Source organism: Pleurodeles waltl, chromosome 2_2 (genome assembly GCF_031143425.1).
Source record: "Pleurodeles waltl isolate 20211129_DDA chromosome 2_2, aPleWal1.hap1.20221129, whole genome shotgun sequence".
In the NCBI taxonomy this organism is placed as follows: Eukaryota; Metazoa; Chordata; class Amphibia; order Caudata; family Salamandridae; genus Pleurodeles; species Pleurodeles waltl.
In genome coordinates, this window is record NC_090439.1 from 1061587418 (window position 1) to 1061599949 (window position 12532).

Here is a 12532-nt window from a genome sequence, read left to right on the forward strand (position 1 = left end):
GGGTGGGGTGAGTTTTTAGGGGTGGGGGTCGGGGTAATTTTGTATTTAGGACAGGTGGGGGTTGGGTTTTTAGGGGCGGGTGAGGGTTGGGGTTATTTGCATTGAGAGCAGGTGCGGGTCGGGTTTTTAGAGGTGGGGGCGGAGGGGTTGGGGTAAGTTTGAATTCAGGGCAGGTGGGGGGTCGGGTTTTTAGGGGTGGGGGTAGGGTTGATTTTGCATTTAGGGCTGGGAGCGGGTTTTTAGGGGTGGTGGTCGGGGTAATTTTGTATTTAGGGCAGGTGGGGGGTGGGGTGGGGGGATGTTGTGGGGATTTGGGGTAATGTTGTATTCAGGACAGGCAGGGTTGGGTTTTTAGGGGCGGGGTAATTTTGTTTTTAGGGGTTGGGTAGTTTTATTTTTGAGGGGTGGGGTCGGTTTTAGGTCTCAGAGTGGGTGGGGGCAACGGGGTAGTTTTTTAAAGGTGGGGGTCAGGGTACTTCTGTTTTTAGGGGCGGGTGGGGAGTCGGGGTAATTTAGTTCTTTGGGGTTGGGTTGTTTTATTTTTGGGGGTGGGGTCGGTTTTAGGGCTCAGGGTGGGTGGGGAGTATTGGGGTCGTTTTTAACGGTGGGGGTCGGTGTACTTTTGTTTTTAGGGTGGGGGGGTGGCATGCGACAACCACGCATGCCGTTTCCACACATACCTTTACTAGGCATGCCTTTACAATGAAAAATCATTGTAAAGGCATGTGTGGCAAAGGCATGCGTGGAAACAACGTGGTCATTGTTCTGACCGCATTGTTCAGGCATGCGTGGTTGCTGCATGCGTGGTTCCATCATACAACCCTGGAAGATTGCTACCCTGAAGACAAGGTACATACAGTGCTGGTGCGGCTGGATGTGCCCCGATGAATGTCGGAAAATTGCACTGAGGCAGAGCACATATCACTGAGGACGCTCACATCCCAGATCCAGTTCAGTAATAGCAGCTGGAGCCGGGAACCCATTGGATCCCCCTCTTTTCAAGCAATGCTCCCACGGTCATCTTAAAAAGGTTGTTAGAAGTGTTCAGTGGAACAGACACTGCTGTGGCCCACATTCCCTATTTACAAGGGGCTAAAAGGTGCACCTGCATTGTGCCACAAATCCTGATATAGAAATGGACCCCGCGGCCAATCTGTTGGTGTTGTGCTTGCATTTCTTGCGCAGCCCTCAATGGATAACAAAGCTCGTATATGCATGGGCTCACATAAGCCATTTGGCCATGAAGACGGGCCTGCTGATGTCAAGCAGGCTCCCACACTCATACCAAGGTCAACTAATGGAATCTGACTGAACAGAGGTCATAAATGGTTCGTTGATATCTATGTTTAGGTTTACGTTTCCAACCACAGTCTAGACGTAGGAATTTAAGTCGGTACTCCACTGTTCATAAATCACATGGCCAGTGAAGTGCATGCTTGCAATGCAGATAAGGAACACTTCTGTTGGTTTCCAGTGCTTAATTTGAGCCGGTGGTTTTAGTTTGGGCCTACCTGCACTCATACTTCCTAAATTGACGTCGATCCGGAGCATGAGAGAGAAAAACACAAAAGGTATGGGGAAGAAAAAGATGGAGACACGTGACAAAAGGTGAACACAGGGCTGCAGGGAGTGTCTGGTGGTATATTAATGAGGCATGAGGTGGAGTCAAGACTACCAGCCTTGGTATTTGGCACCCGCCCTTCTGAGCCAAACTCTGGGCACTGGCCCTTATTCCTTTACGAATTAAGCACTACCTATTTCCAATGGTGCTTGTTCTGTGCTACACCAGGACTGCACTAGGGGAACTAAAGGAGCGACGAGTGCATATTCTGGTACATCACGGGGTACATTAAGGATGCACTGGAATCTCCTGGTCACGTGTCACACCTCACAAATGCAAATCTTCGTGGGGCAAGATGCATGAATCAATCTGCATTTTACGAACAAGCAAATTTCCTTCGTGGATTTGTGTGTGCTCAACATCTTATATACCCTAAGAGTGTTTGCTATTTCCAGGACGATGGATTTCTATTTTGTTTTCGTGCGGCATATTTCTATTGTATACAGTAGAGGATACTTTGAGTGGAGTCATCTCCAGGTGTTTACAACAGGCAGTGAGCTATGGTGTTGAGACTGAGGGCAGTACAAGTTTCTCCCAGTATCTGTGAGTGGGCCAGAAAGATGTTAAGAATATATGGTCATCCAATCCCTGGCCTCTCTGCAGGGTACACAAAGCAATGGCCATGTATTTTAGCTGAATTGTGATGATATGCAAATAAGTGTGAAGGAATTAGAGACAAGGTGAAAGTAAAAGAAAATGCAGTGCTTACAGCGAGTAGGTCAGTTTGGGGGGTGGTGATGGAAGGGCACGTGAGCAATTGCATTCAGGAGAGTGAGAAAACAGGGAGCTAAGAGGAATGTGGATAATATAGATCGAGGAGATGTGGCGGGGCAAAGGTGGACATATCTCAAAGAGTGAGCCTAATGGGGGAGTTCGAGACACAATGCAGACCACCATAAACGCCACAGGACCACAATTTCTGATTTAAAACATCTTTACTTTCATTGTTAATTACTTCATCGTCATCATTGTTTTTACTCATTCATCTTAAAAGCTAACACCCACTGACAAAGTCAATAGTCTTGGCTTGTTTTAGATGTAAGACAGTTGCTGGGTTATAAAGCTCGGAGAGGCACCAAAATACCGGTCAGGTGGCAAATTATGGAAATCACAGAACCTTAGTTTATGTATTTAGGCCACCCCCTTAATTATGTACGCCACGTCTCAGGCCCTCTGATTACTGTGATTGGTTTCATCGTGTCTGTTTTCTAACACATCAGTCAGCCAGTGTACACCAATGCAATTATGATATAGGAGCTATTTCGGCTCCGCAAAGTATACTTACGTCTTTCCCTGGCGATCCTTCGCGACCAGGAGGCCCCGTCAAGCCCACTTCACCCTTCAAAGCAGAAGAGAAGAAATGCAGTTCAGTAATAGGCAGAACCGCCGAATGCACAAGCTGACCTAGAAATGTCTTGGACCATAACGACGGCGCGAGCGGCTGAAGCATCATTTCATCAGATTCGCGTCTGTGCACACCGGTCACGACTGAGGCGACTGGGCAGACAAGCGCAGGTTTTGCAATCAAAAGAAATTAAATCACCCGCAATAAATTGCAGTGGGATTCTCTTACCTCTTGGGCAATATACTTACGATCCGCTACACCAGATCATAGCTTCTTTCCTCCCCACACTCATAATCGATATTCTTGCTGCTCTGAACTTCATTTTATTTCATCCCCAGAGCAGCTGTTATCTCTGGTCAAAGCCTTAGTGCTTTTAATTTAATGGTGTGTGTTTGCAGAATCCTAGCAGGAATTGCATCTTACCATTTGCACATGATTTGCACCATTTGGGGAATATGAGATCCCCATTATTGAATTATATGGGCCTAATTCACAAAGCCACTTACGCTTGTAAATCTACATTACAAGCGCAAATGGCTGGATTTACAAGTCGTAGGCATTCACTGAGGATGCCTTGCACTTCAATGCCCATTTACTATTCCAACATAATATTACCTTACAATGGAGTAATGTCACATGGGAGAACCTGTTACGGGAGAGGTAGGGAATGGTCTGTTCATGGATGTCGTGCCTTAGAATTTTGTGAACGCCTACGAAAATTTGATGATGTGTACATTATCAAGCTTTCTTTTAACCCTACAAATGATCACACGTTTGATCCTGCCAATGGCTGGAAAAACATTTTCCAGTGTGCGAAGGGGAATGAAACACCTCAGATGTTCGTGGGATGTATAGGAAGTGGATTTTCCCTCCAAGAAAAAAATGGATAATTGCACAGAGACGCCTGATTCCTCCAAAGCAAGATAGAAATTCGAGTGCAGTTCCCCAGTAGGTAATACCAGCTCGTACAACAGTCACTGGACTTTTCCGAGAGTATTTCTGGAAAGCATCAACTTACATAGCTTTCTAGGCATTCTTCCGGAAATGGCTTGAAAATAGCAAAAAATTAATAAAAATAAAATCAGAATCAATGTCCATCTCTGTAATTAGCTTAAAGCTTTTTTTATTAATCGGCCCACATGCATCCATCAGACACAATAAGGGAAGTTCGACTTCTTGAAAAAAAAAACACACACAAAACAGCATCGGCTAACACTGTTGGACATCAATAGCTTTAATGATAAGCATTTCGGTTTTTTCCCAAACAATTTTTAATTGGCCAAAAATTCAGAGGAATGGAGAGGACACCGAGTAGAGCTGGTCCACTGGATTTCCCTCGACGGTAGAAAAGTTTTCAAGACTAATTCCACTACACACACACCATTTGCAATTTCTTTCGAGGCAAAATGTGATTATAATGTTTTTTTTAAAGACAAGCATTTTTAATCCATCAACCCAATGCCAGAAGCCTTTGGGGATCAGAGGCTATCCCGCAGAAACTATGCCTGAGCTTCATAAAGATGAAAGTAGGAAAACACCTACAATACATTTCAAATCAGAATCCAGAACTAGACTTTGGGGACGAAATCCAATATTTTTCAAGTGTAATTCTGTCATTAATACTAATAGCCGCCCTTCAATTTCTGTTCTCTATTGGATTGTGGACCTTGTAGTTGTACATTTCACAATTATTCCGTTACAGTTTAATAGCAGATTTCAATAGCCCACGTGGTTATAATGATGGTTGGTGTTAGTCATATGGTAATTATTTCCTCAATTTGCTTCAATCCAACTACCAATACACATTTCGCTTTAATCGTAGCCCCCTGAAGCAATGCACCAGTACTGGTTTGGAAACACTTAAATATTCATGCAACATCTGCCTGTCAAGAGCAGTTTTTGCTGCAAAGGGACATGTCTTCAGGGAAGAGTGTTTCAAAGTTGACTGCTTCGAAATGAAAGTCTCTTATTTTGTGTTCAGGATTTCGGTCCTGCACTCAGACATTTGTTTCACGGTTCAGTTCCTTGTTCTTGTTTTTAGATGCCTTGCTTCTTGGAAGAAAAAAAATGAACGCTGAGAACTGTAATTCCTGCCAGCGCGGTCCCGGAGAGATGCTCGGTGACATTGGTATACCTGACAGCAGACGAGGGCTTCTGAAACATTCAGCAGCCTTTCACGTATTCACCCGGTGTTGGGGCCTCGCGCGTGTGCAATGGCTGAGGTGGCGCGTGCGGGGTACAGAGTGCGTCATACTCAACGTGGATTATTCCTCTCTGAAACGTGAGGGGAAAATACTGTAGACGTACACAATCAGTGCTTTAAATGGAAAGAGATAAGTGGAGGTGCTCACCAAATTTAAGGGAGGGGCGGGGCTGAGGGTATGGTTAGGAGGCAAGGATTTAATTTGATATTTCATGGTGTGGAACTGTGCACAATAATACAGCAACAGTTCTGCCATCTGTAGAGTTTTCTTTGTAAATGCTTTTGTTAAATTCAGATAATTGCACAGATATTGCTATGCGCACATAGGTCTGCCGTCATACCAGCTAGCAGTGTCAAGATCTGTCAGGATCTGACAGCTCCACTGAGGTAGCATTTTCTGAATAAACGACCCCCTAAGGCCACGTTAGTTGGTGCTGGGCTGACATTTGGGAAGGCTGAGGCTACAACATGGGTATTGTCTGTGAAAAAGTGGGCCCATGTAGCGCTCTGTTTCCTCGAACCTGTCTGGAAGGACCTTCAGTCATGTAGGTCAAGAGGTCAGGGGGTCAAAGCCCCAACCGGCAGACCTATGGCTGCTATAGTGTGCCCGGAGCACACAAGCAGGATGCTTTAAAGCACAAACGGCAAGGGAGTGGATGTGGTGTTATGGCCAGGGCTGCCGACATTGGAACTGGGGAATCAGGTTCGAGTCTGGCGTTGCCTCAACATCCTGTGATTCTGGGCAAATCACTTAATCTCCCAGGGCCTAAAAAGCATGAATGTGTCCTTGTGTAATTTAACTGGTGCTCATGTAAAACACTCTAATACCTTCAGGCAGGTCACATTTGCACTTTATGAAAATGCAAAAAGCAAAAACACAGGCCAGGATGGACAGACAGATTGTGCATGCAACATCCTGCTTATCCCACCTCAGCTCAACATAATCAGCTACTGGGATGTAGCATTTGTGAGCAGAACGGCAATGCCAGCCATGGTTAACCACATGCACACACTACTCAATCATTCAAGCATGTGAAGACACCGCTTTGTTTGCTGCTCAAAGCTCGATCACAGGCTGCAGCAAGCCAATCAGGTGACCTATGGTTTAGTCAGTGCCAGGGAGGAGCTAACAGCCGCACTGCTGCTGGGCCCCTGTGAGTACCAGTACTCTCCCTGTCTAGGGAGAAGCTCCAGTATTAAAGAGAAGAAAATTGAAAGTGCAGAGACATACATAAGTGCAGAGATGGAATGATGGGTCAACAGGGGCGCAGTGCAGGCCCCCACAGCCGGATGGACCAATTTAGACGATCTACGAGATATGGTAGAGTGGGGTCTAGAACTGGTATATTGTCTAGGATGACCCCCAGCATGTTGGGGGGGGGGTCATCCCAGCCAATAAACTCGGCATGGAGAAACAGATCAATGAAGTCACCACCACCTGCTTCCTCCCCCTACATATGCTGAGGAAAAGATTCAAGTGGCTCCCAGTCACTATGAGAAGAAGATTCACCCAGGCACTCATCACCAGCCGCCTTGACTACGGAAATGCTCTCTACTCAGGAAGCTCAGCTCACCTCACAAAATGACTCCAAATCATCAAACATCAGCCACCAGACTTATCCTGGACCTCCCTAAAAGAACCCACATCTCCCCCCACCTTAGGAACCTCCAGTGGCTGCCTATGCACAAACGCTATTAATTCAAGATTTTGGCCTACGCATACAAGGCCCTTCACAACCTCAGACGCACTTGCCTCAACAACTGACTTAACTTCCACCAACCTTTCAAACACTTTCGCTCTCACTGTCAGCCATGCATCCATTGCAGCTCTCTCAGAGGCTGTGCTTTGTCCTTCATTGCAGGCAAAGCCTGGAACAGCCTCTCATTCCACATGAGAATGGCCCCATCCCTCCAGGAGTCCAGGAAAGGCCTCAAGACCTGGTTTTTCGACTGGAGCTCTGCAGCTTACAGCATCTGGATACCCTCATGGGTGACAAGTGTGTTATACAAATCCATAGATAGATAATAGTAGACTCAGGGGCCCCCTCTTCATATTCTACAGGGAGCCCTCATCACACCTGCAGAAAACTGCAAGCCATCAGTCGCACATCAGTAATGTTACAGAGAAATGTCTATTCAAATTAATTTGTCATGGAGAGGATCATACTCGCTTTGACCCAACATGAGTCTTGTTCACAATTAAAGCACTCAGTGACTGACGCCCAAGAAATTTATGCACATAATAAACATAGTTGAAGATGAACAGTTTGCTGAAGAAAGACTCAATATATTCTATGTGAACATGGCTATTGAAAATAACTTTATCAGCCATATTTGAAGAACACAAATATTTTTTTGAAATAAATACGTGAATTCATAATCTAATAGTAATGATTCATTATGTGTAAACATAAAAAAGACTTCCCACTTGTTGGAAATGGCCTTTCTGTAGGGTCACCCCCAAAGTTTTTGGCTTCCTCCTTCTCTTTTTCTGACCTTATTTTTGCTGGCTTTAGGACTCTGCACACTTTACCACTGCAGAAGTCAGACTAAAGGAGTGGCACCGGCCACATCACTTTGTTGGCCATGGTGGTACTGTCTGCCTACTGGGATGCATCTGTGAGAAAATTAAGGTTAAGAACTTCGCAGATGGGGTCCACAGAGGAGGATAAGTATTCCCCATGGGTCAGTTCAGTGGCCCCAGACAGTATAGAGAGAGGAGCCCCACGAAGTTCAGAAAGGTTTAGAACTGGCAAGTGCTCCTGCAGTAGTGGGCCATTGTCCATGTTCAATCGCCTTAAGCAGGGAAGTCCATCAGAGTGTTGATTAGCCTACACTGGCTTTAGGCTGGAAGGGGGTATGTTGGAAATAGCCTTTCTGCAGGGTCACCCCCAAACTTTTTGGCTTCCTCTTTCTCTTTTTCTGACCTAATTTGTGCAGGTTTTAGGACTCTGCACACTTTAGCACTGCTAATCAGTGCTAAAGTGCATATGCCCTCTCCCTAAAACAATGGTGATATTGGCTCATAATCAATTGACATATTTAATTTACTTGTAAGTCCCCAGCAAAGTGCACTACATGTACCCAGGGCATGTAAATTAAATACTACTAGTGGGCCTGCAGCACTAGTTGTGCCACCCACATGCCACCCACATAAGTAGCCCTTAACCATGTCTCAGGCCTGCAATTGCAAGGCCTGTGTGCGCAGTTTCACTGCCAATTTGACTTGGCATTTAAAAGTACTTGCCAAGCCTTAAACTTCTCTTTTCCTACATATAAGTCAACCCTAAGGTAGGTTCTAGGTAACCCATTGGGCAGGGTGCTGTGCAGGTAAAAGGCAGGACATGTACCTGTGTAGTTTATATGTCCTGGTAGTGTAAAACTCCTAAAATAGTTTTACACTGGTATAAGGCCTGCTTCTTTCATAAGCTAAGATTAGGGCTACCCTCATATACTGTTTGAGTGTCAGAGTCTGATCTGAAAGGGGTAACAAAGTCATATTTAGTATGGCCAGAATGCTAATACAAAATCCTGCTGATTGGTGAAGTTGGATTTAATATTACTATTCTAGAAACACCACTGTTAGAAAGTGAGCATTTCTCTGCACTTAAATCCCTCTGTGCCTTACAATCCACGTCTGGCTGGGTTAGTTGACAGCTCCATTGTGCATTTCACTCAGACAACCCCAAACACAGGATGCCCAGTCACACCTGCACACATCTGCATACTGAATGGGTCTTCCTGGGCTGGGAGGGTGGAGGGCTTGACACTTACATGTCAAAGGACAGTGGCCTGCCCTCACACAATGGACTGCCAAACCCCATGCTGGGACCCTGGCAGACTGGAGGGAACTGAAAGGAGACCTTGTGCACTTCTAAGCCACTCTTTGAAGTCTACCCCCACTTCAAAGGCACATTTGGGTATTTAAACAGGGCCTCTGACCCTACCAACTCAGACACTTCTTGACAAGATATCTACTGGGAAAGGAACTCTGAACCAGAACCTGCAACCTGCTAAGAGAAGCTGCCTGGCTGCCCAAAGGACTCACCTACCTGCTCTGCTGAAATGGACTGCTGCCTTGCTGTTGCCCCGCTACCTTGCTGCCCTCTGGCTCTGCTGAGAAGTGCTCTCCAAGGGCTTGGATTGAGTGTGCCTCCTGTTTTCTGAAGTCTCAGGGCCAAAAAGACTTCATCTCTGCAAAGACCTCCTTGTGAGGCGAAAATCAACACACAGCCTGCCGGAATCAAAGCACAGGCTACCCTATTGTGAGAAAATCACTGCAACGCCAAACCGGAACGACGCAGCCCGGCTCCCCGAGTGGAGATCACCACAGCACCGGCACTGCAACCGGAACTTTGACGCACGGCCCACTGTATCAACGCATAGCTGAGCCGGAATGACGCAGCCCAACTTCCTGCGATAGGAATCGACGTAGCGCCTGCTGTGTGACAGAAATTTCCCTGCATTGCCCACCGGATCGACGCAGCTCCTGTGACTTCATCCTGCACACCCAGGATTTCTCCGCATTGTTTTCAGGTGTCCAAATACCCCGCAACCCGAAGAGGATCCAAGTCAGCACGCTGGAAATCGACGGAAGGCCCTGGCTGTGTGAAAAATATCGACGCATCATCTGTGTGCACTCGGAGAAACAAAAGCACACCTCCCCGTTTTCAACTCACCTCCTCCTCTGCGGTCCCTTGCGGATAATTTAGACGCAAACGAGGTACTTTGTGCTTGCAAGAGACGCTATTGCTTTTAAGAACTTAAGACTCTTTTTATCATTCTCTAAAGTGAGATTTCAATGTGTACTTATCAAATCTTGATTGTTTTGACCTTATTTTATCCAGATAAATATTCTATATTTTTCTAAACCTGTGTGGTGTATTTTTGTGGTGTGTATACTGTGTTATTGCATGATTTATTGCACAAATACTTTACACATTGCCTTCTAAGTTAAGCCTGACTGCCAAGTTACCAGTGGGTGGGCAAAGGATAATTTGGATTGTGTGTGATTTACCCGGACTAGAGAAAGGGTCCTTGCTTGGACAGGGGGTAACTTGACTGCCAACCAAAGACCCCATTTCTAACATTGGTGATCAGTGGTGAGGATAGGACTTGTATTTGTGCAGTGACATACAATAGCTACGTGTACACTACCTACCCACAGTTGAAGGTCAACTTGATTTTTTAAATCTTTTTCTGCAATTTCGTTTTTTACCTGACATTTTTAACTAAATCCTCATTCAACATGTCTCTGGCTGGGTCTCAAGCAGGAGCTGAAGAATTTGACCTAGCCAAGATGGAGACATATGCCACTAACCAGCTGAAGAGGTTCTGCACGGGGATGGGAGTACCCACCCAGGGTGCCTCCAGAAAGGAGGAATACCAAAAGGCACAGAGGGCCTGGGCAGAAGCCCATTCAGATGAGAATGTTGAGGAGGAGGAGCAGGAGGGTGGTCCCTCAAAGGATTTTTTGCCAGCAGTAGGGGTTGTTACCCCTGGAATAGTGCCCCCTAGTAAACCAGGGAGCAGTGTCTCTAGCCATGGTCTGACCACAGAGGAAATGAGGGAGGAGAGAGAATTTAAACTGCAAATGGCAAAGGTAAACATGGAGGCAGAGGAGAGGAAAGCAGAGAGAGCAGCTGAAAGAGCCTTGGCTGAAAATAAACTTTTGTTGGCTCATGAACTGAGTCTCAAAGAGCTGGATATCAAGGCGAGGAAGTCTGAGTCCAGCAGTGATGGTGGCAGCATACATGCAGGACCTGCTGGGGAAAGGAATGTTCGTATACCCCAAAACGTGGTGCTAAGTTATGTGGTGGGGGATGACACTGATAAGTGGTTGGCTGCTTATGAAGTTGCACTAAGGGCTCATGGGTTTCTGAAGAGCAATGGAGGGCAGCCTTGTGGTGGTATGTACCAGCAGTGGGGAGGGACACACTCCTTGCATTGGATCCAAGGGATCAAAACACATACGCACCCATGAAACTGCTTTACTTGCCAAGTTTGGGCTGATACATGAGAAATACCGTCAGAGGTTCAGGGACAGCACCAAACTCTCCACACAGAACTGGGTAGACTTTTTGGATTTCTCCAGTAAGGCACTTAATGGATGGGTGTGGAGCACTAAAGTAAACGATTACACAGGGTTATATAATTTAATTCTGAGAGAGCATATGCTCAGTACTTGTTATACAGAGTTGCGCCAGCACCTGGTTGACAGACTGATCCTAGGAAGCTTGCTGAGGAGGCGGACCTCTGGGTTAGCACCAGTGTCCAAAAAGGTACCTGGGAGTGACCCCAGGAAGGGTGGTTCTGGTTCCCCCCAACTGAGTGAGGGGGAGGTTAAAGATGACCCAGACAAGTCCCAGAGTAAGAAGGGAGGAAAGGGTTACCATGCCCCATCTGAGAAACAGGGTGGTGGTTCTGGTGGGCAGTGGCCCAAAGCATCCCATTCCCAACCCCTCTGCTTTGAGTGCTCCCAGCTAGAGCACAGGAAGGGGGTCTGTCTGCCCAAAGAAATACCCCACTGTTGGGACCTCTACAGGGGTGGCCCATGTGGCCTTAGGGGAAAGTAGTCCCCAGGGGCAGGTCGTAGACCGTGCCTTCATCTCTTTCAGCTGGGAGACAGACTCAGAGGGTAAGCTGGTGATCCCTGAGGGTGGGAGCCGTCACTTCTACTAGGTGGGAGTGAATGGGGTCCCAGTCACCGCTCTGAGGGACACAGGGGCTAGTCATACCATGATGGTGGAGAGACCAGTTTCCCCAGAGCAGTACACCGGTCAGGTGTGTAGGGTGACTCCAGCCCACGGGAAGGATTTCTTCCGCCCATGGCCCTCGTATCCATGGAGTGGGGTGGGGAGGTGACCCAGAGTCGGGTTATAGTTAGTCCCCAGATGCCCACTGACTGCATTCTGGGGAATTAGTTTCCCCTAGTGGCAGGAGAACTGAGAGGGGTGACCCCTAGTGGCAGTACCACTCCCCAGTAGGAGGGTACGTGAGCCCAGATGTAGGGGCAAGGTGAAGAAAGACTCACCCTTGTCCCCTGTTCAGCCTCAGGGTACAGACCTTGGGTTGATTGACCAGTGTCAGGGTACCACCCCTAAATTGGTGGGAGGTAGAGTGGAGAAGGGGTGCCAGACCCCTGGAGCTACTGCCCCCCATTATGAGATAGCTCAGAGGTCAGAAATACTCAGGAGCCCCTAGGGACCTCCCTGCCAGCTTTAAGGCTGGAGGAGAAGCTTGCCCCTTGGCCCTGCTCAGGGCTTCCACTTAGCAGTGGATGGTCTGGGGCCTGGCTCTTGACACTGACAGCTGTCAGTGGCCTCTTTTGGTTGCTGTCCTTGTGGACAGAACTTTCCCTGGG

The 12532-nt window shown here is 47.1% G+C and overlaps 1 protein-coding gene across 1 annotated transcript in view; it reads right to left on the reverse strand.

The window, feature by feature from the left end:
• Positions 1–12532, reverse strand: part of COL22A1 (collagen type XXII alpha 1 chain) — a 900581-nt gene that overhangs the window by 66253 nt on the left and 821796 nt on the right. Inside the window, exon 55 of the mRNA XM_069220797.1 lies at positions 2907–2960. Within this exon, the coding sequence (XP_069076898.1) occupies positions 2907–2960 (54 nt within the window). The remainder of the gene's footprint in view (positions 1–2906; positions 2961–12532) is intronic.